Source organism: Penicillium malachiteum, assembly GCF_028827825.1.
Source record: "Penicillium malachiteum strain IBT 17515 chromosome Unknown utg000003l:1.0-4950554.0:1.0-4952489.0, whole genome shotgun sequence".
NCBI classification, from domain to species: domain Eukaryota; kingdom Fungi; phylum Ascomycota; class Eurotiomycetes; order Eurotiales; family Aspergillaceae; genus Penicillium; species Penicillium malachiteum.
In genome coordinates, this window is record NW_026643096.1 from 3391186 (window position 1) to 3419084 (window position 27899).

The following is a 27899-nucleotide window of genomic DNA, read 5'->3' on the forward strand; positions in this document are numbered from 1 at the left end:
ATTGACATGGAACGTGGCATACAAAAGACGTTTAAGCACCGATAGCGAAGCATAAGCCGAACGTCTAGAGACACTAGTATCATCTTGAAGGATGAATATATTCGATTGGTGATAGTGGGTTAAGGGAAGGTAAATCATAACAAGGGATTTGTAACTGTAAGTAGGCAAAAATGATTTATAAGAATGAAATTTGCGTTTGTATCCGGTCTCAATATGAGGTTAGTTCAAAGTAATAGCCAAATAGGCTTAGGTCTACTTAGATTGTCCATAGATGAAGCCTTTGAAAGAGCGGGATTCGATGGCAGAATATCGTGACTCTTCCCTTTTCTCAGTCGTTCTTAGTTTTATCCCGAAAATTCATGTCTTGATCAATCTTTGCATTGAACCCTGATGAAAGGAATATCTGATTGGAGATACTACGCCGGTATAGGGCTATACTCAGTTTCTAACCAGTACCTTGAATTCCAAGCTTACCATCAAGGTATTCGTCTCTATACTACGATATCTTTGGAAGGTCTCTCTGTTTCATGCAATTCTTTATCTAGGAATGGACATCAATCATCACATGGCTTTCATCAAGAGTATTACCTATAGCTATTCCGAAAAGGTAACCCGGCAACAGGAACCGTACGTGCAACGTGTGTTGTCTCAACCTCGGAATAGGCAATCAATTGTGTGCCCATGGCTAGTTGACTAGTGAGCAGGCTTGATGTCCCATTTCACTCTAATCCTCTGGAGCCATTCATCAACTTGTATAATCTCTTGTCCAACTTTGACATTCCCATCACCGATTCTCTGCCGCTCCGAGGGGTCGTATGCTGGAACGTGTAACATATCATGATTTTTGTTGCAGCACCAACTATCCAAGCTTCCCGCCCGCAGCTTTGCCAGGCAGTGGGAGTCAAAATGGACAGAATCACATTCCCGGCACACATATATATCATTTGCAAATGTCCAAAATGTGTGACAATTGGCATAGCAATCCTCCCGTAATGGTCCTTTCAGCTCATCTTTAGGCACACCGCTGGTTGAAGGTTCTGTTGTTTTGTGATTCGTTCTGTCTTGCGGAGTAATTAATGACCATGCTGCCAGGGAGTCGTCGTCTTGACCAGCAAACATGAAATTTTTGGCCAAACCCAGAAATCCCTGCCAATCGTTCAGTGGATCATCATCCTCAAGAATATCAAGGTTGACTTTGATATTGATTCGAAGTGTGTTGATAGCACTCCTCTCGTCACCATGGAGGGTATGGTATCTCGCAATCAACTGTTTTGGATATGCCCCATCTCGTCGGCGGTGACAATGGTCAAGGGTACTGTCCAAGGTGGCCATTTGCTGAAGCTGTTCTAGGTAAAGAGTAGGAGATCCCGAGTCCCTCTGGGATTCAGTGAAGTAGGCAACTGCCACTTGAACTCGAACAGTTTGTTTTACCTGGAGAAGTAACCAATCCTCGACCGTTTCCTCTAATTGTAAAACCTTCAACCATAGGTCAATGGCAAACTCTCGTCTTTCTTGGTCTTTCTCTTCACAGAAGTAGCAGATAAAGGCAAGCTGGTGCATCATCAATCCTTGATCGGATCTCTTCCAATCCTCTTCCTTGGCAACCTGCTGTTTGATCGCAGCGATGGCTGTCTGGTAGCCCTTGAGGACAATGTCAAAGCCTCTTCCGGTGGACACCATGGCAAATACTGCTTCCGCAAAAACATCTTCAACGCCCACAAACTTAAAAAGAGATGCCTGCGGTGTGAGAGCCTCATCCTCAGTAGATGATTCATCATCTGAGTACATGGTCAGGTCGTCGAATGTTTTTATAAATCCTAGCATGCGTTCGTAGTCTTTCCGTCTATGTAACAGTCCAATCACCTCGCAAGACGAGCCCCACGTGTACATCGGGAAACTTTGAATTAAGGCCTGGTATCTCTGAATCGCGACATCGATATAGCCTGCATCTGCATTCCATTCGGCAATCATGCAATGCATTTCTGAAACAAACTCTTCTTTGTCCTCCATGTCGGTTTTCTCGAGCTCAATCACTGCGTCTTCCATGGTTGCGATTGCGAGATCGTATTCTTTCTGAGAGGCGTAACAATCTGCCATCCCTTTCTTTGCATTCCAGCTTCCATGCTGTAGTGATGAAGCCAGCCTGAATTGCTCAATAGCTTCATTGATCTTTCCACATTGCCGCAACGTGTACGCTATATGGCAGTTTCCTTCGTATCCCAAGTCATGCAATCCAATGTATGTTTGAGCCCACTTTGCAGCGTCAAGAACCTGCGATGCCTCTATGTCTTTCATGGAAGGCCCCTGTGACAGTCTTTTGATTTCCGGGTTCTTCCGATTTTCAATCTAGATCAATTGTCAGCCGTAAGAACAAAACCTCGTGTTAATTCCTAGTGAAGATAGGATCAAACCTTTTTGAAATATGCATACACCCAAAGAAAGGGCGCCATGTTGTCATTTTCGTCTCCTTGCAGCCATTTGCGCGCAAAATATCTTGCAATATGCTCGAGGATGTCCGTATCGGGTTCAGCTTTGGAACTGAGGCTTTTCACCCACTCAGATTGCTCAGTGGAAAAGCATTTCAACACTGCAGAATCTTGCAACCAACGGAGCGCCACTTCGGCGTTGTCATCGCTGTATAGCCAGTGGTGAGGTGTGTAATAGGAACCCTCCGGACACAATCGTTCAATGATTGTATAATCCGTCAAAAGCCGCATCAATTGCAAGCCAATTGAAATTTTAGATTCGGGTTGGATCAGAGAGAGATCCACCATCTTGAGATGATCGGTGAAGTACTTTTCTGCATAGGGGATAAGCCGCTTCAAAGTGGATGATTCATCAGCAAGTATGGTTTCCAAACATGTCGTCAGAATTCTTGAGTGGGCAGCCTCTAGGTCAATTCCAACCCGACCACGGCTTCCCCTAAGCTTTTGCTGAAAGAACTCCTCAAATCCAAATTTGCTGTACAATTTGGGATCACAGACAGACTCGAGGAATCGGCGAACGATACCAACCTCCAATTCGTGGACGGTGTCGGAGGTTGTTGTATTCCGCGTCCTTGCCAAAAATCCAGATTTTGCTTCCATACGCAAGAATTCTTCAATGGAGCTGGATACCAGCCCTACCTTCAAGATCGGTGCGATATCCTGCTGGCAGAATTTCTCACGAATAATCCGAAGTAATGGGGAGTAAGATTGCGTGATCTTGTCCTCGAGAGGCCAGAGGCTTGTCTCGGTCGCTCTAGAACGTACCACGGTTTCCAGCTCTTCTACATACATCTTTCGTTTGGCAAATACAACCCACATGAGAAGCTCATTCAAGTCTGAGATGTCCGTTGCAGTGAGAGTATCGTTGAGCACTTCAATTTTCCTGGCTATTGTGTCTGAACGATTGCCCCTGGAGCGAGATAAAATGTCTGTGATCTCACTTGGTCGTTGCTTTCCGCTAATTTCATCGAGAAGGAGTTTTGCGTTGACAAAGTCTCCACCAGTGTTTTCGGTAAGAGTTTCCAGGATCATTTTTCGAAGCTCAAGAATCTCGGGTTGTTTCGATGCCTTTTCAAAAATTGGCATGTTTTCAATACCATTATCAATGAACCTCTCCAAATCATCTTTATTTTTCGACGCCACCTCAATCACCGATATATTGTTTAATCCCAGATCATGTTGAATTTTGTGCATAGTCTCATCTCTACTCGACAATAGGAGGCGGAGTTTGAATCGTGGCCAATTTGCTGAAGTCAATTTCAACTCCGCTAACATCTGCGTGAACTCTTTTAAGCTCTTGCTATCCATATTTTCAACCCCGTCAAGCACGAGAAAGCAGGTCGAATCGCCTTTATAAAGCTTAGCAAATAATGTTTCCCAAAGAGTCGGGAGATCAAGTTTGCTTATTGAATTCGAAAAACTGATGGTCTTACGGTAGACGATGTCTGTGTTGACAATTTGCCATGAAAGAACTTTGAGGGCCTTCATCAGAGACGTGCTCTGATTTCCAAATGCATAGAAAGCGGAGGAAGTGCATGAGAGATCTTCTCCAATATGCGAAGATATCTCCTGAAGATTTTCGAAAATAGTTGCACACAAGAACGACTTCCCATGTCCCTCAGCCCCAGAGAGACCCAGAATTGAAAAGGGTGTTGAAACACCACCCACCCACGCGATGTAAGAACGATCGGTTTGCAGCCATTTCCCACTTTCTTGGACTCTTGCGCTCAAAGTTTGTCTGTAATCTTCCAGGATACGATTGTACTCCTTACTAGCGTCATCGAGACTGGCATCAATGGCAGTCAAAAGAGTCTTCTGAGCGCTTTCCATGTCTCTCTTCTCTTCAAGACTGAGTACCATATCCATGGACGCACGGATCTTCCTGTTTCCTTCGGCGCTCTCTAAAAGCAAGTTGTGCGATTGAAGTTGCTTTTCAAATCCAAGTGTTGCGCGAATCTGGTCTTCACGCTCCGCCAGATCCTTCAGGCGATTCAGTTGACAACTCACGCCTTCATCACTGTCGAAGGCAATCACCTTGAGGGCAGTGAAGACTTTGTGGCCCCGAAGAACCTTTATGGACAATGCACAGATATCAACAAAGCATAGCATCTCTTCGTTGATTATTTTGCGGAGTAAGATGTCAATTGTTTCTGGAGGTAAACGGAGATAAATCTTGCAACGCTCTAGGACGTCGGAAACACGTCGGAAGAGTTCGGACAAACTACTGAAAATGCGTTTATACTTCATGCCAGCGTCAAGAAGATAGGAGATCGCATTGAAACAGAGACTGCTAGGCGCGAAAACCTTTGAAATTTAGAAGAAATATCAGTCACAATAACAAATCGCCGATTTAGACCAATGAGGACCGGGGAATTTACCATACTGGCACCCTGAGCAGCTATACCACCAAGAAGCATGATGCACTTCACAGTCTTGCCAATCGCATCTTTGGCGGCCTTATATTTTGCATTTTTCTCATCTTCTTCCTCCTGTCTCGCGCGAATCTGCTCAATAACGTCGTCGGGCGTATATTTCGGAGAATCGGTGAGGTTTATCTTTGTTGATTCTGCAAATGATGCACACACCCTTTCCCACGTCTCCTGTATGTTGTATTCCTCTTTAGGATCCTTCGTAGACATCTTTGATGGGGATCAAGGTGATTGTGATGCGTCCTTAGTGAACAAATGAAATAATCCCGAGCGTGGGAAGCACATTTATGATATATAATCGACTCCCATAGAAGTGCATGACAGTGGCTTGCTGAAGGATGAGTCGTGGTAACTCTCGGCGGTGACCGGTTTACACTGATATTGGTCAGAGATTCCAATTTGGCTTGTTCGGGAATAGTCAAATGCATCAGTTAGGATAGGGGTGCTTTTTGCCGACATTGGCTCTAGCCAAATTTTGGAGTTCACGGCGGCGAATCGGGGATTGCCGAACATCGTTCAGTCGGATCAAAAATATTACATCTATGTAGCAGTGGCCTGATTACCCTCCAACATTAGATCGCTAATATTTACCTCAGGATATTTTAACTTTGAGGACAGATCTATATTTTAGGTTCAAAACTTGGTTGAGTCGAACTGAGAGCCAGGCTTGTCGCAATAGCCCCCGCCATAGTCTATCCCACCTGGGCAGATTATTATTATAACCCCGCATTTCTGTCAGCTAAGCCTCCATTGTCATCACTTACGCAGCAGACTCCACCGGAGCAGAGATTTCAACCAACAGAAGTTCCCGTGGCTGCGCTATTCTTATTTTGGCCGTTCCTCTTCCAATATAAATTGTATGATAGGACGGATCTATGAGTTATTACTAGAAAGGGCGCAAACTAGGAAGGCAAGGAACGATATCTGGTGAAGCGCGGGGGAAGGAAGGAAACTACGAACTGAGAGCTGGATATCAACAACATGGTGGTCCGAACTATCTATCTACAGATGGGACCACTGATGTTGGCAATAATGTGTTTGGAAACAATGGCCATGTCACTATGATATATCCTTTTATGAGTTTACTCCGTAGTGATGCTTGGCACGGCATCACGGTAGAGTAACCCGCAACGAATCGAGAACGTACGAAAGATATGCGGCACATACTCAACTCCCGTGAATCAACCAAACTAGCATAAAATATCCCCTCAACCACGTTACTCCCCCAAAATCCCAACATAAAGTCACATATCAAATTACAGAGGAGAAACCAGTGCCAGGTCAGTACGGTGGGGATATTTTCAGGTAGATTAGCCGTATTTGATGGTGGGCCTGGTATGTTAGATCTGTAAAATTACATTCACAGATACCATAGTTGATATTTTACTCGTTCCGAGTCATACAATTCACCCTTGAAACAGATGCTGAATTAAATTCTAACCATATATGGATTAGGGTCACATGTGATTAGGGTTTGAAAGAGCTTCTATGTGTTGTTTAACATGGAAGGCGATAGCGGTCGGCACTGTAACTAGGGTTCTAGACACAATTGAAGAGGACAGGTGGGTGCACCAGTTACGGGACGTACTGTATCAGAAAACGCAGCTCTGTAGGGAGTTGAGGGAAAAGGTGCAATTCCATTTGGGGTATATTTCTTGAGTGTTTAGTTCCGGTATCAAGATGATTACTCGTCCACAATGAGGAGATTCGTAGGAGGAGGGCACTGTTTGGAACTGAAAGACGCAGAGTCAAGGCTGAGTTGGGGATAGCAGTGGTAATCTCTGGAATATTTTGATTATCTGAGGATTCAAATGTTTGTGATGAGGCTCATCTGATAGAATAAAGATCGCCTGGGCAAGACCATAAGGTTACAGACTCATTCGGGAAAACAATTTCGTGGGAAGCGTGAGGAGCGGAATTTATGCCAACTTGAAACAAAGGGCTAAATCTAAACAGTATGAGTGATCCTGAGGACACATACCAACTGTCAAACTTTGGGATCACTTTGGAACTGCCATTCGCTGAGACAGGAGAGTACTCATTTCCGGTGTATACATAGGGGAAGTTGAGATTTTAGAATAGACTGCAGACCTGGGGCGCCTTTGAAATGACAACCTTAGATGATTCAACATCTTTATAATAAATACCCAGTATATATATGGAATTCCGTAATTCTATTTGTTCCACTTGGCCTAATGCCTAATGTATGACGCATCATCGTTCTCTCTTTCAATTCCTACTCCGGTTGTTTCAGAAATAGGGCACTTTCAGCGAGTAATTCTTTGTAGGTTTACTCTTGTTTGTCATTAGCGGCAACAGTGAGCACACCGATGTGATTCATATCGTTATCGGCCAACTGCAGATGATGTTCTATCTCCAATTTAGTGGCTTAGCCGACGGCCAATGGGATTCGGGAACCCCACTAGAAGTGATTGCGCAGTTACACATGTGCAACTTACGAGTATGCATCTTGAAGGAGAAAAGAAAATGAAATAAATGTGGGAGATCGGACTACTGTAGTCACCTGGTCCCCCGCATAAGCACGTGGATCTTATCTCTCACCTTGCTGGCGACCTTTCCCTCCTTCCAAGGTTCTTCCCATCCTCCCTCATTCAGTTCTTCGTCTCCCCTAGCAAGGAATCACGGGGTCATGGTTTCTGAGGAATTTCCGGTTCACAAATTTCGCAACGTGTTCGATTAGAACAATCATCCAGTGTTGTCCTCTACTGCATTGGAGTTCCAATCAATATGACAGTCGGCCAGAGCGTGATCCCACTTATAGATGTTAGCCCCTTTACAATAAAAGGCGCATCTGAAGCGGAAAAAGAAAAGGTTGTTGCGCAAGTCCGAGACGCGTGTCGCAAATATGGCTTTTTCCAAATTGTTGGACATGGCATTGCTTCGGAGCTACAGGCAAAGGTACTTGAATGCGCCAAGACATTCTTCGATCTCTCAGCCGAGGAGAAGCAAAAGGTTGGCATGGAACATGCAATAGGCGAATCCAATCGTGGATTTGAAGTCATTGGAGGTCAAAAGCTACAGTACGATGCTTTTCCAGATTTAAAGGAGGTAAGATTCGGATCAGCATTGTGAAACACTAAGATCTTCTCTGTATTAGCGACTAATTGTAGTCAGGGTATCTATTTCGGAGCCGAGATTGATAACGATGATCCAAGGGCCGGTACATTTCTACAAGGTCCTAATCTCTGGCCAGAGGAGTTACCCGAGAAAGAATTTCGGATGCCTATCATGGAGTATCATGAGAAACTTCTTGATCTCTCTCAGGCAATCCTTCAAATCCTAGCACTCGGTCTGCCGTATCCACCTGATATATTTGATGAAATCACAAAGAGTGCTGCTGGAACTGTTAAGTTACTGCATTACCCACCACAGAGATCCACTGACCTACAGCAACTTGGAGGTATGATCGCACTGAAATAATCCTGAATTAAATATTTTCCATGAATTGAGCAGCTGACAATATTTAGCTGGCGCACACACCGACTTTGGATCCATAACCTTGCTCTTGCAGCAGCCCGACCAGACAGGGTTAGAAGTTTTCTATCCTCCATCCAAGAGTTGGATTCCCGTACCAGCAGTCCCTGGTCGGTATATAGTGAATATTGGCGACCTGCTTGACGGTTGGACTCGGGGAGAATATCGCAGTGCGGTTCACCGAGTCATCAACAAAACTGACCATCATCGCTACAGTGTACCCTTTTTCTACGACGGGAATCTCTCATATAAACTTCGCCCACTGGACGGGACTAGTGATGAAATGGCTATGACTGTTGAGGAGCATCTCAGAAAGAAATGGAGCCAGAGCTACAGCATCAAACAATAGCCTCGCTCGCTGCTGATGGAAATCCAAGAGCAACTCTTTCACACTGTGCGTAGTGCTGCGACGATAGTCTGGCTGGCAGATAGAGATAACCTTACTCAAGCGACTTCAAGAGTTCCTCGACGTGATCTCATGAACGCTGGATTATCTATACGGCACTTCGTTTATTCAGCAGCTCTCCTTCAATCTGATGTTTATTATCCGTGTCCTCATTGCGTTTAGCCGGTACCGCCTCATGCCAATATTACCATATTTTATGATTCCAAGCCTGTTATAGGTGATGGTATAAAATATCTCGAAGCGATCAAAGAATTTCCGAGCTAGATTGTACAAAACAAGCAAAAAATCCAGATCTATTTGTAAGGATCGTCGCCCTAGTAGACTCCAGCTTGTTTTTCCAGGCTCATGGGAATAAACCGTTGATTGCATCAACCTGCCGAATCTTGGTTACCTTAATTGAAATTTCAGCCCATTTTTGGCCAAGCGCCAAATGAAGCGTGAATGACACTCATCAGCCAAAGTGCTGGCCGACGCTGAACTGCGGCAACAGTTAAATCGGAGCTTGATTGGATAGTGGAAGACGTGATAAGAAACACATCCGGTCATGAAAGGACAATTCGGTCTCATCAGATAGTAAAGACATGCACATGTGATGTTAGACTTCAAATACCGACAATTTATGAAATGACGAGATAGGGAATTCGACACAAAACGGACGGACCAAGTTACATGATCATCCCGGTCTCAAAATAAAGTCTTAGAGAGCTCGTCATTTAACCTGACAGGTATCTCGTTAGAAGAAGTAACAGGGATGAGAATTTCGGACGAAAATGAGGCTTCTGACGGGATAGCTCGAGTGTCCTCCATCTATAGCAGAGAATTTGCACATGTGCAGAATTCCGCTAGCAAAGCGCCCGGGCGTTCATTCTGAGCAATCTGAGATTCATCAGGCCTTTAATTCCTAGTGGATGCGTATGAAGGGCTAGAGATTACTTAGGGTGTCTGCACATGTGGTTAAGAGGCTAATATTTGAAGGTTTTAAAAAAGTTGTAATACTTCGTAAACAGGCTTTTCCTTAGTATAGCTCTAAGTAGGCTAGTATCCGGTCAAAGTTGATCAAATTCCAAGGTTACTAGTCTCTGAACCTCGGATCCGTGATTGCTAATCATCAAAAGGTTCTGGAAAGGAGAACTTGGCGTGGTAAATAAAAATGAATTCAGGCAGGGCAAATACTTCAAGTAAATATGTGGACAATTGGTACCATTGACTTATGTCCTTTCTTCAAAAGTCCAACTAGCAGTCATGGAAATCTCCTAGATACATAATAAAGCAAATAGGCTCAATAATGATGACAGATGCACATGTAAATTATCCAATCTTCTCACTTCTTGTTGACCTGGACCTTCCCCTCATTGGCATAATTGATCTGGGCATATAGATTGCCCTGATCATCGACCTCCAGGCCTGCATAGGAAAAGACATCACCTGCAGGCATGATAATCGTGGTCCCCGGCCCATTGAACAAGCCCCTCAGCCTTTCCTGTACCGTGGAGGCGGTAGTGTCTCCCCATCCCGTGAGAGAGTGCTCAAATCTGGCGTTCAAGTCTTTCTTTCCAAAATCCGTGAAGGTGTGGTGCGTCTCGAACTTAGAAAAGTTGCCATACTCTTGGCCATCAAAATTTGTCCATGTCACTCCCTTACCAGGATGGAGGAGGTTCTTGCTGGCGTTCTCGTCCACGGACACGTCAAATTGACCGACACTTCCCGGGTGAACCACGACACGGATCAGCGACCTCATCTCGCTTTGCACGGTCCGTGCATTTAACCATGCGTTGATACTCGAGGCTGAGAAGTTGAGTTAGTCTATGTACCAATTAGGTCACCCGGAGCCAAAATGATCTTCACATACCGCCAGGGCTGAATAACTCGTTCGCGTTGTAGCCGCGCTTACGTTCGTCATTCCACCAATTCGCAGTTTTAGCTTTATAGATCTAACCGTCAGTATAGTACCACGTCTAAGTAAAGACGAATATCACCTATGTGCAATACATACACGGGCTCTCCATGATACTATTGGCTCCTTTCGTTTGGTACACATATGTGACAGTGTTTCGGATGTCAATATCGATATAGAGACGTCGAGCTTGGGTAATACCTTCTCGGACTGTGGCAACCTTGTCACTCGAAAATTTTACCTCGATAGAACAATCGCCTGTAAAGCCATGAGCAATCGAGTATCATCTTGTAGACTATTCCCGCAGGCAAGAGTGCAGGCGAAGCTTACCTAGAGCAAATTGCCGTCTACTGTATGGATCCCAGCCAATCCCGTTGACATCCACAGCATCCATCTTCCACACTTTCTTGCTGCACCAACCATTCAGCCGCTTTTCTTCTGAATCTACTCTGACCCTCACGCAAACCTGATCCTCCGGGGTCGGATCTCCGAAAGAGGCCTTGGCGAGAACCGGTCGATAGACTTTGACGGGGTCAAACTTCAAGTCTTTCAGTAAATCGCGCAACCACATATTATGAAACAACTCCTTGGAAAAGGCCATGATGCCGTCATGTCCCTGGATATATCCTCGCGTGTCGGTTGTTTTCCCCATGCTCTTGGTGATGTCGAAGAAATTGCGCTTGATGACACCGGCATTGAAGTCCGTTTCGTCCACTTCGACTTTCTTGTCCCCATCAAGTCCAGGTCGCTGCGTGAGCATGCAGAAATTCAGGGTACCCGAAGTGGTAATGAACTGTTGTGCCGTGCCATCGCCAGGGGTGACCGACATGTTGAACTGTTCGGCTTGAAGTAGACCGGGGTCTTGTCCCCGGTGGCTGATTTGTCCTTCTCGGCTGTAGTTGGGATTTTCTGGGAAATAGAATAACCGAGAATAAATGGATTTTCCGGGGTTGGGGCGCCATTTCTGCTCAAGGATTCTTGGACCTCCTGGAAATACGCGGTGATGTCTTTCATTAGTTCACGCGCTCTCTCACCCATCACAACATTCCGCTCCGCATCTAACAAGCGAAAGCTCTCGACCATGGTCTGCTCCTCAAAGAGACAGAAGATGGATGAGACAGTGAAGACTTGAGAATCTACATATTTTTCCAGTTGCGACTGGGCACGAGGGGCCGCCTGAGCCGGGTCGTCAGAGGAACGGGAGGCAAGAATAATATCTAGAGAAAAGGAATTAGATAAAAAGGCTGGTCGTAGAGTGAGGCAGATCTAAATCAAGGATTGATACCATTCATCACGTCCTGGACGTCGCGGCGGGCAATTTTGACGGTCCACGCAATTGTATATCCGTTGATCACCATGTTCTTGTACGTTGGGGGATCCTCTTCACTGTCCAAGTAGACAAGCACACTGTCTTTCTCGGTTCCGACCGGCGCGTTTTCATTGCGCTCGAAGGTGATTTCCACATGTGGCTTTTTGTACATTGCCGCAGGATCATCGGAGATCTTTGCTTCCAGGGTCGGCCGAAAGCGCAACCTGGGCATTTTATATGAGCACCAATGCCCTTCTTCTGATATACCGACTTCCCTGGCGAGGACTTCAAGCTGTTAAGCATATGAAGGCTCATCCGATGGTTGATCAGATGCTTCGACGCTGGAAGAGCTTGGAACTTGGCCAACCGTCGAGGAGGAGGCAAAGAAGCAGAGACAATGGGCGTATCGTACAGCTTCTGGAGCTGCGCATTCACCGACTCCTCGGAAACGCCCACCACAATGTCATATCCAGCGATGGTATCGGGGTGTTCACTAATCTTCTCCGGCATCTTGCAAGTACGAGCAGTTGACCGATGATTGAAAGATTAGGGTGAGAGTGAACCAAGCGAAATACAAGCCAATTTTGTCTGATGATAACTGAGAGGATCTTTCCCATGAACGATAGGACCAAGGTCTTATAGAAGTTACTTTAGATCGCTTCTATGGTACCTGCTTGCTCTGCTGAGGCCTACGCGGCCGGAGGCTAAGGGAAATGAGACCGGAGTCGCCGTATAGTCACAGTTGCCGACCTGGTTTTGTCAAATTAGAAGCAACAGCCGGCATTAAACCCCGATCCATGTTCCAGATTAGGACAACTAGCCATTGAAACCATGAGGCCCAGCTGAAAGTCGCCAAAAAACACCCTTGACACACTTCCCGTGCGAGATCAGCAACCCACCGATGCCAGCGACAGCTGACTCCAAATTCCATCACATTCCTTAAGAAGATAAACCACCAACCGGGACGCCGATTTGACAAATAAAAGAGAAGCAAACAGCGTGTGGACAGCTGAGCCCAGGGGATATGGCAATCAATGCCGAGAGTAAGCAGAGTTCGGCAATATTCACCTCGACGGAGATCTCCCGATCGGATTCTTCAATTCCAAGAACTATTAGTACAATTTCGCGGCAATTAACCATAAATACCATGACCAGACGGTTTTTCGGGGACGAGGCAGCACTTATATATCAATATTCAACGAACCTTCCGCCGTCCACCTCAGTGTTTTGCTCCAACTCCAACCAGTACACAAAGTACACGCAGAAGTTCACGGAAATATACCCACACCGTGGCGAAAAAGTCTTTTCTTTCCACTGACGAGCTGTTCACACCTTCATCTCGTGTCCATACAAATGTCCGTTTTCCAAATAACTCTGAAAAGGATTCAAAGGAGTCCACGATTGTGGTCGATGTGTGCTCCGAGTTGACGGAATATCGAGCCGTTGTGAGTTACCTGCGACGCAGCGGTCAGCTTCGTCTCATCCACGATGCCGAATCTCGTCCAGTGATGTTCACCATCGATGAGGACAAGGTACGGCCTATTCATTCCTTTCATTCTATCTAGTTATCAAAATGAGCCAGGATGGTAATTTTGGATACAGCAACTCTGTGTCCTCGAACATGGTGTCCAAGCCTGTGAAGGCTGGTCCAACCTTGCCATCACCCCAACTGGGGCTTCGGCGTCATCATTCGATGTGATTCAATCTGGGACCATGGTATTTTTGACTGTAGTTTGCCCGTCAATCTCAAGCAGTGGGCCATTCCACGATGTATATCACTGCACGGTGGATCTGTCCAAAGAAGGATTTTCCTTTACGAACCCACTGGAGATCGACGACGATAAACCAGCAGGGAAGCCACTTTACAGTAAGCCCAACACTCCCACTGGCACCTGTTTAACTCAGAAATTCTTGCAGGCCGGAAATGGGTTTCGGTTCCTGACAATACTTGGACCCCGTCGGGGATCTAACCCTGTCATCGATAACCTGCAAGTACATTGGCGCTTCCAATGCGGACCCTGCTTTTCAGATTATCGTGGGCACGGCGGCACATGAAATCAGGGGAGCAACCCAATATATCATCAATCCAACCGGGAGTGAGAATGAAGTTTGGTTCCTTTGACGTTTCCCGCAGATGCGTCCACTCTTCAACAGACTGAACCGATAATTCTCGGTGGCGTCGAGTCCGCCACGAGAGAAGATGGAATGATTTCCCTATTCAAGGACTTTTCAACCGCGGAACGAGGAAGATGCGTGGGTCAAGTTTCTGCTCCCGGTGGGGGCTATTCTCGTAGCTTTGAATTTAAGGCTGTAAAGCTTGGCAACCTGCGGGGGGTTTTCTCCTTGCTCAATCCCTGGAAGTGAGTTCGTAACTGAGTGCATAGGGAATATGACATAACTAATCGATCACAGCTTAACCGATGTCTTCATTGCTCGGCAATATGGTATCGGTTTCTATGGTTTTGAAAACATCGACAATCTGGCGACCGAGCCAATTCTTCCCGAAGTAGGGTTCCGCCAGCTAGTAGCATCGGAGGATGTGGATCCTCACGCCCCGGATGAACAGTCCAAGATCGCCATCTTCGCCGTTTCGGATGATAACTGCCTCTACTTCGTTGAAGGAACCCGTCGCTTTGCCGACCGCAAAGTCTCCTTCTCGGCATCCGGGTTTCCCATCAGAACAGGGGTTACCCACCTCTCCGCAAGATATAACGCATCACACGGCACCAGTGAACTGCTATACGGAACACAGGATGAAAATGCTCTGTATTTCATTCGCCGCGACCCTGAAGGGCGATTTTGGAGCGAAGACCGCATAACTTGGAGGGCCTCGAAGTTTATCAAATACGACGCCTTTGTGACGGCCATGTTATTCACGGACGGCAACGGCCAACCACTGCCGCTAGGTTATCCTATCAGTCTTACTGCAGATTCAGTCAACGTAGTGACAAATGGAGCTAGTTACTCTCTCACTCCATCACCAACTGTGATATACACAGATGCCTCAGGGTCTATTCTGATGGCCATCCCTTCGCAGGATCGCCTGGGTGTTATGCCCGTGACAGTCTCTCTAGGACCAGAGAAAGCCAGCTACCAGTTTACGGTGAACCCGGATGAACGAGTGCGACGTCTACTGGGAAAGTTTGGCTCTACCGACACCTTGTTGAACGCGACAACGACAACGGGGGAGAAGGTTTTTGACGGGTATCAGACGCAGGACCTCGAGCAGGCAGCCGCTGTTTTGGGAAATTTCCAAGAGATGAAGGAATCAGTCGAGAAACTGCCTCAGACTTCGACACCAATTGCTGAAAATCCGGGAAAGAGCAAAGACGAGCCGAGCTGGCTTGAGAAGGTTGGTCACAGCATCGAAAGGTTCTTCTGCGATGTCGTCGAGTTCGTCAAAAAGGTCGTCAAAAGCGCAGTCAAGGTCTACATCCGCGTCGTCGGGCCCGTCTTGAAACTTGTAATCGATTTCTTTGGCAAGGTATTATCCTTCGAAGTGAAGACAGTTTATGCCCTTCTAGAAGGAATTGGCGCGGCTTTAGATGTTGTCTCTCCAAAATTCGGACTGAAAAAATTCTTGAGGCTGCTCAAGCTTTCCTTGGATCCTGAATGTATCAAAGAGACACAGCAGGTGTGTTTGATCCTTTCCCACTCCAACGTTCCCGAAGGCTAATAATTCCAAAGTAGTACTTCAATGACTCTTTTCTGGGTTCATTAGGATATGTGGATCGCTTCTTGACAGTCAATCGGGAGAGCATGATTTGTCTTCTCGATGATGTCGCGGCACTTGTGCAACGATTCATCGATGATCCTCGCGACCTTCCAAAGGAGAACCAGGAACAAAAGCCCAGCCTTTCCTCCGGCATTATGAACAATCCTTTCATTCGACTATTGTTGACGATCAACCCCATTTCATGGATCATGGAAGCCATAGAGGAAGAGATTCCGGACATACAAGTTCCCTCGCTGACCCCTTTGCTTCAAGAGATGCAACAGGTCGTGGGAAGGTCTATGAACCGTGAAGGCCAGATAATTCGTCAATTACTCGACACGCTGATTGAACAGTTTGAAAAAGCGAGAAACGGTAACCAAACCGTGTTGGCGGCCTTCATGACCAGCCTTCAGGGTACCTTTTGGACGCTTTACGACACCCTTCGAACCATGGTGGAAGGGCTCTACGACTGGATATTGGTATTTATCCGGGGCATTGGGTCAATTCTTACCCAAGTGTGGAAGATCCCGGGTTTGACCGATCTTTGGGAAGACATAACGGGCACCGAATTCACTCTGCTCGGCTTTGCGACTTATCTTCCTATCGTGGTAACCAATTTCCATCGTTTGATGGTCTTTGACCAGCTCCCTGTTGAGATGCTTCCTATCATCGACTTTGAAACCCTTCCAGTGCATCGTCTCTATCATTCCCATCAGATCCAGCCCAATTTCTTTGCCCTGAACGCAGCCACCGTGGTACCGGAGCAGTTGGAATATCTCGCCCCAACATTGCATCACACATTTGCAAACAAAGTGGAGCCACAGAACATCAGGATCAATAGCGTCAACTCAAAGAGCCTAGGTGTCAGCAACTCTGTTCGAGTCTTGTCTGAAGGAGAAAGTTTCACCACAACGAAGACAGGTAACGGGATCCATTGGCTGGGCGTCGTGTTCGAGAACGTGGGGCGAATTTTGAATGGAACTCTTGCAGGATTCGAGTCACTTCATGGATACGGACAGATAGCCAGAGGGGAAGCGGAGACTGTGGGAACGGGTCAAGTAGCTCCTGCTACACAGACGGGCACCCGGTTCCGACACATCAACACCGGGCAGAACGCTGGTGGAGGAAATGGGAACGGGTCTAGTCAACGCAACCCAAGATCGGCGACCAAGTGCATCGCTGCTGTGGGAAAAGTCTTCCAGGTGAGTGGCTTAATCATCTCCGGGGTCACTGGAGAAACCGCGCCGACAAGTGAAGACCCTTTTCGCATTATTCCCGCGGGACTCGGGATTCTTGACTTGTTTTGTGTGGTGACTGCCAATATCAGTGAGGGTACCTACAAAGGGGCTAATTCCGCCGCTGAGGTACTCGGCGCTCTCGGGTCCATTTCCCGCGCATGGATACTGGACAAAGATCAAGAGGGCGAGGTCGAAACGGCGAACAAATGGTTCCATACGTTTGGACCTGCTTTTGGTCTCGTTGGAATGGGCCTTGACTGCTCTAAGGATCCCCGGGCTAAACTTGTTGCAATAGGTCTTCATTTCGGGGATGCGGTCTGCGGCGTCGTTGGTTTTGCAACGGCTATCGTTGCGACTAAGCATGCCAAGGTGTAGGAACCTAGGTCTTCTTTTGGGTCGTCCCTTTTTATTATATATATCCTTCAACTTGGTATTGTCAAATGCACCCAGCAGTCCATTGCCATTAGGAATAGACCTAGTACTACTAGTACCCCGACTCGGAGATCGCACATGTGCAAGTTGAAAGAACGAACGGTCTCATTTCAAAGGTTTACTCCATATACGGGTCGAGTAATAGTATTTAAATGTTTGTAAAATAATATTCCGTGGGGCTGCCAGTGCATGTGGTATGTAATCCATGAAGTGGAGGTGAATTGCCCTGCAGATACTAGTAAGCGCTTAGCCCCGCTCTCAAAATGTTGCAACCCGGGCGAACAGAGGCTGAGCCAAAGGAGGTCAACGCTACGAGTATTTAATTTCCCGTAGTGCCTCCATTGATTATCCCTGATTTCTTTCTTGGAACTTGAAATCTGAGCTCGCCGCTCTCTTCATGAGTTGTCATAATCACACAACTCACAAATCAAGTGTCTCGCCGCAAAAAGCCCAAAACTGGGACCCACAATGTCTTCCGTAGCCGCATCTAATGCAGCCTGCACTCAAATCGAAGGGCCTCAGATCTTCTTTTGGATGATCTGTCTCGCTTTCAATGTGATCGCACAACCTTCTGGTTGTGTACTGGAATTCTCATCTGATTATCACACATTTCTGCGCAGCTCACCTATCATCTGCGCATTTGACACCATTACTATGGTCGCACCTCTACTCCTCGGTATATATCATTCACCCACGATCGATGGTATTCGTGAAGAAGCAACTCGTATCCTTTTTCAGCGCATCGTTGATTATCGTGACGACCCAGATGTCGAAGCCATAAAATCTTTGAAATCAGAAGCGAGGCTGCGATGGTTTACGTTCTTCCTGGGAGTTCTTCCTCAATTGATCAAACTCTTCGCCAGTACAGGAATCCCGATGTTCCAAGTCTTCGGTGCAATGTACTTTGTCTCGTGGGTTATATTCGAAGCTCTTGTATTCGCCGCAGATATCAGGTACATGGAACCCGAAGTCTCTCTTAGACCGCACCGAAGGGGTCACACACTTGATCTATTAGTCGACTGGACTGCAAAGCTCGCAGTTCTCACCAGCACGATCATCTTTTCTCTCCCGGCGTGGTCTGTGTACCTCACTTTCAGACCCATGCTCGCTTCTCTCCTTGAATCTCGAATCTTGGCCTTCTTCGTCTCATATTTTCTTTACCCTTTTGGCTTGCTCTGTTTTCACATCCCCCTTTGGAGTGAAATTTTGTGGAATGTTAATATGGACGATCATAGTCCATACGATAACTTCTTCGTTCTTCTGGGTGTCAGCTCACAATTATTATTTCCACTCGTCGCGCTGGGAATTCCTGATTTCAATATTTCAGAACGGTGGCAAGGGTTGGCGGTAGTAATGCTTACCGTGGCCACCATTGCTGGCTTTGGTATCAGTCTTTTTGGAACACGGGCTGATAGATTCGGGATTGCGACGTTGACATGGAAGGTGTTGTGTATGATTCCATTGCCCATCTTTTATTTCGGATGTCTTTATCATCCTGATGGTACGGAAGTTCCCTATTGGACCCAAGTTTTGGGCTAAGAGTCATGATTAAAGATAGGATATTATCTCTCGGAGCTGAAGAATGCTCAGTGTCCCTAGATGTTGGAATAAGGTTTTGGATTTGGAGGCTAATATATGCTATAGTAAACCTTCCAAGGTTCCACAGTTCTAAGTTTTTGTATTCGTTATTACGAAGCATTTTGCTTTTATTTCCAGCTGGTGTCCGCTCTTGAGTTTTTTTTTCATTTCTCGCGTCTGTTAAAGTATTCCCTTTGAATGCAGAAATTTCTCCTGCCCATTATTCGAACTTTCTGTGGAGCATCTTCATCGGCTGTGCACTCTGCAAACTATCGGGTGAGCTGTCTCGGTTGACATTTGGTGAAATCTTCCTGGTTCAAATAAATTCCAATATCGAGGGTGCCAGTGGACATCAGAACTCCCGAGGTTGGAATTCTGCATCCGGATATATAAAAGGCTTATCCCCAGTGATTTCGCATTGATTTGTGAATCTTGAACTATGCTGTTCTCTGCTTGACGCTCTTCCATCCGAGCCCCCAACTGAATATGAAGGCCGCTGTCGCAGTCCCAGAAACCATGTAAAAGACATGCTGAACAGCCTTGCTATACGCCATAATCACACCATCTACACTGGCCTCCGGAACCACAGATCGTATGCCAGATACACCAGCCGATATCACCGTCGAAGCGGAGACGCCCGGTGCATAGGTGGGTAAAAGGCTGGTCAGACCATTGTTGAAAAGTGTACTTGCGAACGAGAGCCACAGCGCTCCACCAAATGTTTGGCAGGAATAGAGAAATGCCATGCTGATAGCAATCTTCGATGGCGGAAGATTGTTTTGAACTGCTATGAGGGGCTAGTTGATTCGGATGTGTCAGTCATATCAGTGAGTAAATAAGAACGAATGGAAAGAAATCGTACATTTTGAAGCGCAAAGCCACGTCCCATGCCGGCGAGTACTTGAAAGCCGACCCATGCACCAAAGCCTATATGCGGAGTCAACATACTCAATAGCCCCGCGCCAATTGCGCATAGGATTGTTCCCAGAACAGCAGGCGGCAGATAATAGCCAATCCGGGTCACTTTGAACGCATTAGTCGGCCGGCAATCGAGGGGGATAGAGTGTAAATACATACCCGCCCAGCCAGATAAAAAGCCAGACGCCATTTGAGCAATCACACCAGGTAACATATACAAACCACTAAACATTGGTGATTTGCCTCGCACTCCCTGGAAGTAGATAGCAAGGTAGTAAGATGTGATCATGCTATTTGCATAAAGGAAAAAGCTTGTCAGTGAAGAGCAATAGACTACTCTTTTCTTAATCATTTCCAGTGGGATCATCGCTTTTTCTCCTTTTCTATATTCCCAAGCCAAGAATAGGGCGAAACTGCCGGCCGATCCACAGAAGAGACCGAGGACCATCGCACTACTCCAAGAATATGCCAATCCACCCCATTCAAGGGCAAGAAGAAACATGACAAGGGTTTGAGCAAGAAGGAGGAACCCGGTAAGATCGAGCTCAGAAAATAAAGAGGTGGCCTTGATTTGCGGTTGCGGCTCAGGCCCATTTAGGCTGTTTTCGGGAAATGATACGAAGAGCAGAGCGAAGACTGCTAGCACGCCGATGGGAAGGTTGATGTAGAAGCCTAGCATGATTGTTTCTCAGTGACCAGGTGAGGTGTTTCTGGGGAGCCGGGGCCACGTACACCACCTCCAAGTCGCATACTCCGTCAATGCACCACCCAATAATGGCGAGGCCACAACGCCTATCTGACCACCTGTGCGGATTAGAATTGGAGCAATAAGAGGCGAAGAGAAACATACAAGATCCCACAATCCCAAAATAGACTGTATCAAAACGGTTAATGAGACTCGTGAATTTCTGGGAACCAGAGTAGAAGCCAAAAATAACATACGAGGTCTCTTTACAAGAGGCACCGCGGCGCATAAAATTGTGAGTGCACCATTTGCCACTCCCGCGCTCCCCATTCCAGCAACTGCTCTCCCAACTATGAACATGTTGGAAGAGGTTGCAACTGCGCATATCAAAGATCCCATTTCAAAGAGAGCAATGAAAGCCATGTAGGTGTACTATGATATCATCAATTCATGATCACAGCGGCCTGATTGAAGCAACTCACCTTGACATTAAATAGTGTATATAACTTACCGGACATGGGTTGGAGGGAACAACTGGGAGATATTAACCACTTTTGAGCTCCCATACCCGCAATGAAAGAGAGGAAAATTCACTTTGCCTACCTTGTCAGTAGATATGCACTTCCATACCAACCAACACCCGCAGTAGTGTGAAAGTCACTTGTCATTTTGGGAATGGCCTGTTAAAAAAGAAGGAAAATGTGAGTTCCCCATTTTATTTTCAAGTGAAAAAGGCGAAGTATTGCGTACCGTAGCAACAATAGACATATCGAGCATGACGAGTAAAGCGATCGCAATGACCGCAAGAATAACCAATGTCAGTTTGACACCGGTGAGATATTGGAGTTCAACCTCATCTTGATTGCCCACAGAATGATGAAACTGTCTGCTATTGTTGCTCGGCTTGAGGCCTTCTGCGTCTCTTAAGACATTTATCTCTGTCCTCGGAACGGATTCCAGATTTATTGCGTCTGCGTGTTCCTCCATGTGTTTTGAAGTGTCAGATGAAGTGAAAAAGAAAAAAGATCGGTGCCTGGTTCTGGTAGCGCTTACTTATGTTTTTCACTTACATAGGTAGTTGAGACCAAAATAGAAAATTGTCGGAAATATCATTATGCGTTCAGGATGGCTGTAGCCTAGAGATAGGTATGTCAACAAGTGATCATAGGGTGGAAATGAAAAAGGTCACATTTGTGATGCAAGGATGTCAAAGCGTTGTCTAGAATGAGTCTAGCACATACCCCAAGATGGGATCCAAGTCCGGCCCCAATTCCGAGCTACCCGCTGCCATATGGTTGTGATCAGGATTTGAAGCTCAGAATCCTTATAAAGTCATCTTTTGCATTCAATCACACGCGAATCAAGTTTTCATTGCAGGCGGCAAGTCATATATATGATATTGCCAGGAGGTCATTGTACGGGGGTTTTACGACGACTTCTCCCAGTCTATAGATTGAGACTCATGGTCAGATTAACCTGTATTCGTACTTCAAGGGCATTAGGCTCCAAGCTTGTACATGATTCGACCTGAAGGTTTGTCTGCAGGATGACGAATCAGAAGAGCTCTATTTAACAATCAATGTGGAGCATGTTACATCGCATCGTCGATCCATGTATCAAATCCAGGAGCTCCGATAAGAGTTGAATTTCAGTTTTCTTATGTTTCAATTTGCGGAAGAAGTGCGACCACGCTGTATGTAAGCAGTCTAGAAATCGGTTATAATCCAAGGGTGTAGATTCAAGTTAGTAAGAGATCGAAGCGGATAGTATTGATAGACGAAAGGTTTCACTTGGGCGAAAGGTAAGCTGCATGTGAGACGATAGATGCACCACGCAGGCTTCAAGTTACCGTCGATACTGACGAGACTCAGGCTCATTGTATCCTTAAGTGTCTCCCAAACCTGCGATGTTCGTGGTTAGGGCCTTTCCGATCGGCTCATCGTTTGTGCGATTCATCGATCCCTCGAGGGATTGACAGATATCCCGGTGCGGCTCGAGGAGTGGAACATTATTGATCAACATCCCGCTACTCGGCCTTACCCCGGAGTAAGGGTGGCAAGGCTACTCTAAAGATTGCCATATTTTCTCTTGGCTTGAGGAGTAATTTTCCAAGCTCATATATAGGAAGAGGAACTTGAAGCCCATATAAAGTACCTGTTGCATGAACAAATAATTTCTACTCGCGAGACCATTCGCTGGTATAGGAACGGACTTACCACGGAGTACGAGATTAAGGCCCTGTCTCCAACTAGGCCGTAATATATTATGATAGAAGCCCACAGTAGATTTTTCATATGGCACAATCTCAAGGTCGAACTTGAATCACAGAAAATGGCCTTCCCATATAAGAATTTCTTGGTTATCGGCGCGATAGCTGGAATCGGCAGAGCTCTCACAGCCCGCCTGGTAGAGTCGGGTGCTAAAGTGACTGCTGTAGGTCGGCGACAGAACCGTCTGGATGAGTTCGTGCAGACCGTCGGTGCTGCGAATGCAAAAAGCGAGCTGTTTGACATTGGCGAGCTTGATCAAATTCCGGAATTCGCTGTAAGGTATGATGTTTTTCTTACGGTGGTCTCTTACCGTAGGTCTTCTATATACTGACTGACGGTGTTGGGTCACAGAGCGATGAAAGAATCGCCAGATATTGATTCTATTGTGTTGAATGCTGGTATACAAAACATATATGACCTGGCGGATGCGGAAAATTTTGATCTAGCAGCGTTCTATCAGGAAATAAAGATCAACTTTTCCAGCTTTATCTCCCTGACCTATGCCTTTTTGCTATATCTTCAGATGAATCCGAACCCAACTAGCTTCATTTTGTAAGACAGTCACCCGGCCATAATAACCATAATAATTCTGCGACATAAGCTAATGGGTCTATTAGTACCGGCTCAAACTTGGCTATTATACCTGGTGCCACGCTCCTAGCGTACTCGGCATCGAAGGCCGCCCTGAACTGAACGTCTTTACTCTCTGTCTGCGAGAGTAGCTGCAGTATTCGAACACTAAAGTAATCGAGAATTCCCCTCCACCTGTTCAGAGTAAGCATTTCTAGTTTTAGAACATCGCTATATTAGTTCTGACCTATATGTATAGCCGAATTACATGACTACACGGGCGAGGAAGCAGGTCGCACCGTGGGTATGCCTTTAGATATATTTATTCAGTAAGTTTATCACGCACTGACCTCGGGTAGAGATCAAATTGTGATTGGTAGTATTGGGCCAGCAGAAATTTTTAACGGAATTGTGGACAACCGCGGTATTGCCTTTGAGAACCTCGCAAAAATTATGCGTGGTGAAAACCGTAAATAGGCGTAAGATTAGCTGACCATTGAAAATGTCAAGTTCTTGATCAAATAAAGCCTAGCAATAAAATTTGAATTAATTGTATTTGAAGGGGGCTTAGGCAGGCACTGTAAATTGACGGGTATGTCCTGAAAAATTTGGGAAGGTGAGCAAAGATCGGACCATTTGCCAGGTAGAAAACATTTGAACGCAGCCGACGCGTCCAACCAACTCTCCGTTCGACACTACGTTCGACACAAAAACCCGCACCCACCACCACCAAAAAGTCTTAAATCAACCAAATTCCTCCACCATGGGAAGCTCTCAAATCCGCCAGGGTACCTGGTTGAACAGGTACCTTGGCACGGACGTGTCATTCAGTAACGGTACGACTTGGAGAGTTCAAGCCAAACTCGATGAAAAGGTCATCCAGGAAAGTCGAAGTGTCTGTGAGGATGAGGATATCGGATGCGAGGCCATTGGAGTCTTCCAGTGTGCCAACGTCGCTGGCGCTGGACCTCCCAATGCCATAATCAAAATGTTCATACAGTCAGTATCATCTTTTCCGTTTTTTTATGATAACAATTTCTTGTTGCGGCTTTCAGGATATAGAAAGTCTAACCAATTGATCAGCATTCCATGGCAGGACACGGTTAATGACCCTGCCTGCGATCGTGCTGCGCAGGCCGGCAAAAACCATAATGTCACCTTCTCCGAGGAGCTTCAAGCCGTGAAGGCATTGACTGAGGCTGATTGCTCCAGCACCCCAGCTTTTTTCGCGTCCAAGACGGAGATACAAGCCTTTGACGAATGGGTTCCCGGTGGATACAAGCGTTTCATTCTCATGGAACACCTCCCAGGCTACTCCTGCTGGGCAGGTGATTACTATCAAATGCCCCCTGCCGAAAAGGATCGCCTTCGAACTGCCTTTAAGACCGCGTGGCTGTGAGTTTTGCGCTGAGATATTTTTTGATCTTTACTGACATCATTTTAGAGAGGCAATACAGGTTGGGTTCCGCCATGCCGGCCCAGAATTGTGCAACATCCTCTGGGACTCGCAGCGAAACAAATGGTGAGTTCACCCCAATCGTCACGTTAAGTGGATATAGCTAACTCGCCTCGCAGCTATCTCGTTGATTGGATGTGGTGGGACTCCGCGTACAACGATGCTTGGGAAGACAGTCGTTTTATCGAGTGGGGCCTTTGGGATAACACATCTGACTAGATTCTCTAGTCATCTTTGGAAGATACGGAAGGGAAAGGTCCTCGCAAAAGAGCCACCTGGGTATTCACCTGGGCCTGGGTATCCACCTGGGCCTGAGTATCCACCTGCGGCAATATGGACTTAGGAAGACGGACAGGCTAGATTCTCTAGTCCTGGCACGACAACCTTTGAGGATATTGAGGCGCTTGCGCATGCTGGATTGTCCATTATGTACTTCGGAAGACGGATCAAATAGTCTTTGCAGGAAATGACCAGTTATCATTCTTAAACTGAAATGACCATGGTTTCGCGGCATATATTGATTCCTCCTGGTTGATAGTATTCAAACTAGGAAAACAGCAGCTTCGTATGGGCGCAGAGACCATTTCCCACCAGTGAAATGTTGGACAGCTGCCGCAGTATCGTAGTTATCCAGAAGAACCGCCTTGACAGCGTCGATTCCGTTACTGGTGGCGTCCCAGTCTATGCTATTATCTGTCCAATTGCACACAATCAGTGCCTTATCATTCTCATACTGCCGAGTGTATGCAAAGACTTCTTGGTTTGGCTCGTCAATAAGCACCCAGTCTCCGTATACAAAGATATTAAGGTACTTCTTGCGAAGTCCAAGCACGGATGCCCAGTAGTTGTAGGTAGAGTGAGGGTCGTTTACTTGGGCCTCGGCGTTGGTTTTCACGTAGTCTGGGTTAACCGACATCCAAGGCTTGACATTGGGACCGGTGAACCCTCCATTTGGAGCAGGCGACCATTGAACTGGAGTACGAGCATTGTCGCGGGATTTCTTCTGGTACTCGGCAAGAGCACTTGTGTGAGCTTCAGTATCGTCGGCTCTTTCCTTCACGATCCTATCAAGTAGTTAAGTACGGAGACAAGTTGCAGACTGGAATTGATTTTCTTACCTCTGCCAATGGTTTAGGCAATCGAGATCCCTGTACTCCTCAATGCCCCATGATGTAGGAACATTTCGCATTCCCAGCTCCTGTCCTTGGTAAACGAATGGTGTTCCAGATTGGAGCGCCAGAGCGGTAGCCAGCATTTTGGATGCGATCACGCGATTTTCCTCACTCGCATGTGTGTATCGGTCAATGCTACGAGGCTGGTCATGGTTCTCCCAGTAAAGGGCATTCCAGCCATCGTTTGAATACATGAAAGTTTGCCAGCGTTGGAAGAAGTCTTTCAGATCTGTGAGCTTCCAACCGCCGGGCTCAAACTTGTCATAAGTTCCATGGTCGATATCGACATGCTCGAAGTTGAAAATCATGTTGATCTCGTTGCGGTCAAACTGAACGGCCTTGAGAACCTCCGCTTCATCCTTGACAAAAGGCATCTCACCAACGCTGAAAGCATCGTACTCCTTGAGGATCTTGCCTAGACCTTGAAGATGCTCATGCAGTCTGGGACCATTTGCATACCACTTGTCGCCCCATTGCCACGGGGTACGGGGGTCCTTGATAGGTGCATCCAGGAAGCGTAGGTCTTTGCTGATAAAGTTGATAACGTCCATTCGGAAACCGTCACAACCCTTGTTTAACCAGAATCTCATGATGTCGTGTACGGCCTGAACTACAGGCGGATGCTCCCAGTTCAAGTCAGGCTGCTCTACCGCGTAGAGATGCAAGTAATATTCGTCGGTGAGTTCATCGTACTGCCAAGCGCTTCCTAGACCGAGAGCAATGTTGGCATTGGTATCTCTATAAACTTCATTTCATTGGGCAGTATAATGTACCTTGAAAGTGCGAGACCCAGTTGTTGGGAGGATGTCGGTTTCCTTGCTCATCATAGCGAGCTGGTTTCCAGACATACCAATTGCGATACTCGTTGCCCTTGGAGCTGCGCGATTTCTGAAACCATTCATGTTGGTCGCTGGTGTGATTGGCAACTAGGTCCATGATGAGTTTCATTCCTCGATTATGACAACCCTTAATCAGATTCTCAACATCTGCGACCGTGCCAAACTGTTCGCCAATAGTGTAATAATCGGCAATATCATAGCCTTCATCAATACGAGGGGACTTGTATGATGGGCATAGCCAGACGATGTCCACACCAAGTTTCTTGATATAATCAAGCTGGGAGACTACTCCTGGAATATCACCAATACCGTCATCATTGGAGTCTTTATAGGATGCAGGCCAGACTTGATAAACAGAGCTTTCTTTCCACCAAGCGCGATGGACATTGGACTGCGGTGTCGACATTGTGAAAAAAAGGTGGAATATGAACAATTCAACTGATTTCAAGAACTTTGAATAGGTGAGAAGATAGAAATGGCGATGGGGAGACCGCACTGTTATATGTGAGGTAGACACCGTATTCCCAATGACTGGAATCACCGCATGCAAGTACCCACGCAGCTCTCATGCCACCGCGGGGCACTGCGGAGAATCGTCGGACTCTGAGCGGTTGATATGCGACGCCGATCATCTGGTCCTGCTGAGTTACTCATCGGTCCACTTGGAAGCAAGAAAGATTCGTATTCCAGCTGCAGTAATTGTCGCATGCCAAATCATCTGTGCCAACATGGCCGACCTGAGTGGATCGACTCCACACTGCAGCATACTGATGACGATGATTGCAACGGGAAAAGGAGCTTTGGCCTTGATATGGATTCCGGTTCCATAGAATATCAAATCCGAGCTTCTAGAAGTCGAAATCATTGGATCATAGTCGGTCCGAGGTTTGTCCAATCATTGGTGATCAGATGTGGATATATTTGTCGACATGTCGCTGGTATATAAATGTTGCATAATATCTGCGAGTAGGTAGAATTTAAAGAGTAAAACTGTAATGACGCCAAGA

At 46.4% G+C, this 27899-nt stretch overlaps 9 protein-coding genes across 9 annotated transcripts; 5 read left to right on the plus strand and 4 right to left on the minus strand.

Moving 5' to 3' along the window:
* Positions 1-693: 693 nt before the first annotated feature.
* Positions 694-5125, minus strand: N7483_007608 (uncharacterized protein; the record flags this gene model as incomplete). The annotated part of the gene is made up of 3 exons (XM_057091045.1): positions 694-2346; positions 2412-4790; positions 4865-5125. 3 exons carry the CDS (start codon positions 5123-5125, stop codon positions 694-696), a joined length of 4293 nt encoding a protein of 1430 aa, XP_056945786.1.
* Positions 5126-7663: 2538 nt separating this feature from the next.
* N7483_007609 (isopenicillin N synthase family dioxygenase) lies at positions 7664-8759 on the plus strand (the record flags this gene model as incomplete). Its single annotated transcript, XM_057091046.1, has 3 exons — positions 7664-7984; positions 8051-8336; positions 8404-8759. 3 exons carry the CDS (start codon positions 7664-7666, stop codon positions 8757-8759), a joined length of 963 nt encoding a protein of 320 aa, XP_056945787.1.
* A 1378-nt stretch (positions 8760-10137) lies between these two features.
* On the minus strand, positions 10138-12529 carry N7483_007610 (uncharacterized protein; the record flags this gene model as incomplete). The annotated part of the gene is made up of 7 exons (XM_057091047.1): positions 10138-10601; positions 10666-10737; positions 10810-10968; positions 11041-11619; positions 11745-11927; positions 11996-12243; positions 12291-12529. 7 exons carry the CDS (start codon positions 12527-12529, stop codon positions 10138-10140), a joined length of 1944 nt encoding a protein of 647 aa, XP_056945788.1.
* Positions 12530-13166: 637 nt separating this feature from the next.
* N7483_007611 (uncharacterized protein) lies at positions 13167-17347 on the plus strand (the record flags this gene model as incomplete). The annotated part of the gene is made up of 6 exons (XM_057091048.1): positions 13167-13319; positions 13402-13551; positions 13622-13886; positions 14154-14379; positions 14432-15653; positions 15710-17347. The coding sequence occupies 6 exons, from the start codon at positions 13167-13169 to the stop codon at positions 17345-17347; spliced, it is 3654 nt and encodes a 1217-aa protein (XP_056945789.1).
* Positions 17348-17872: 525 nt separating this feature from the next.
* Positions 17873-18525, plus strand: N7483_007612 (uncharacterized protein; the record flags this gene model as incomplete). Its single annotated transcript, XM_057091049.1, has 2 exons — positions 17873-18357; positions 18420-18525. 2 exons carry the CDS (start codon positions 17873-17875, stop codon positions 18523-18525), a joined length of 591 nt encoding a protein of 196 aa, XP_056945790.1.
* An 894-nt stretch (positions 18526-19419) lies between these two features.
* On the minus strand, positions 19420-21572 carry N7483_007613 (MFS general substrate transporter; the record flags this gene model as incomplete). The annotated part of the gene is made up of 7 exons (XM_057091050.1): positions 19420-19779; positions 19845-20005; positions 20060-20572; positions 20633-20704; positions 20751-20774; positions 20843-21017; positions 21336-21572. 7 exons carry the CDS (start codon positions 21570-21572, stop codon positions 19420-19422), a joined length of 1542 nt encoding a protein of 513 aa, XP_056945791.1.
* A 1344-nt stretch (positions 21573-22916) lies between these two features.
* On the plus strand, positions 22917-23902 carry N7483_007614 (oxidoreductase, short-chain dehydrogenase/reductase family; the record flags this gene model as incomplete). The annotated part of the gene is made up of 5 exons (XM_057091051.1): positions 22917-23134; positions 23207-23407; positions 23473-23501; positions 23685-23754; positions 23785-23902. The coding sequence occupies 5 exons, from the start codon at positions 22917-22919 to the stop codon at positions 23900-23902; spliced, it is 636 nt and encodes a 211-aa protein (XP_056945792.1).
* Positions 23903-24188: 286 nt separating this feature from the next.
* On the plus strand, positions 24189-25100 carry N7483_007615 (uncharacterized protein; the record flags this gene model as incomplete). Its single annotated transcript, XM_057091052.1, has 4 exons — positions 24189-24424; positions 24509-24820; positions 24870-24947; positions 25001-25100. 4 exons carry the CDS (start codon positions 24189-24191, stop codon positions 25098-25100), a joined length of 726 nt encoding a protein of 241 aa, XP_056945793.1.
* A 322-nt stretch (positions 25101-25422) lies between these two features.
* Positions 25423-27298, minus strand: N7483_007616 (glycoside hydrolase family 13 protein; the record flags this gene model as incomplete). The annotated part of the gene is made up of 3 exons (XM_057091053.1): positions 25423-25945; positions 26000-26759; positions 26827-27298. 3 exons carry the CDS (start codon positions 27296-27298, stop codon positions 25423-25425), a joined length of 1755 nt encoding a protein of 584 aa, XP_056945794.1.
* Between the last annotated feature and the right edge of the window lie 601 nt (positions 27299-27899).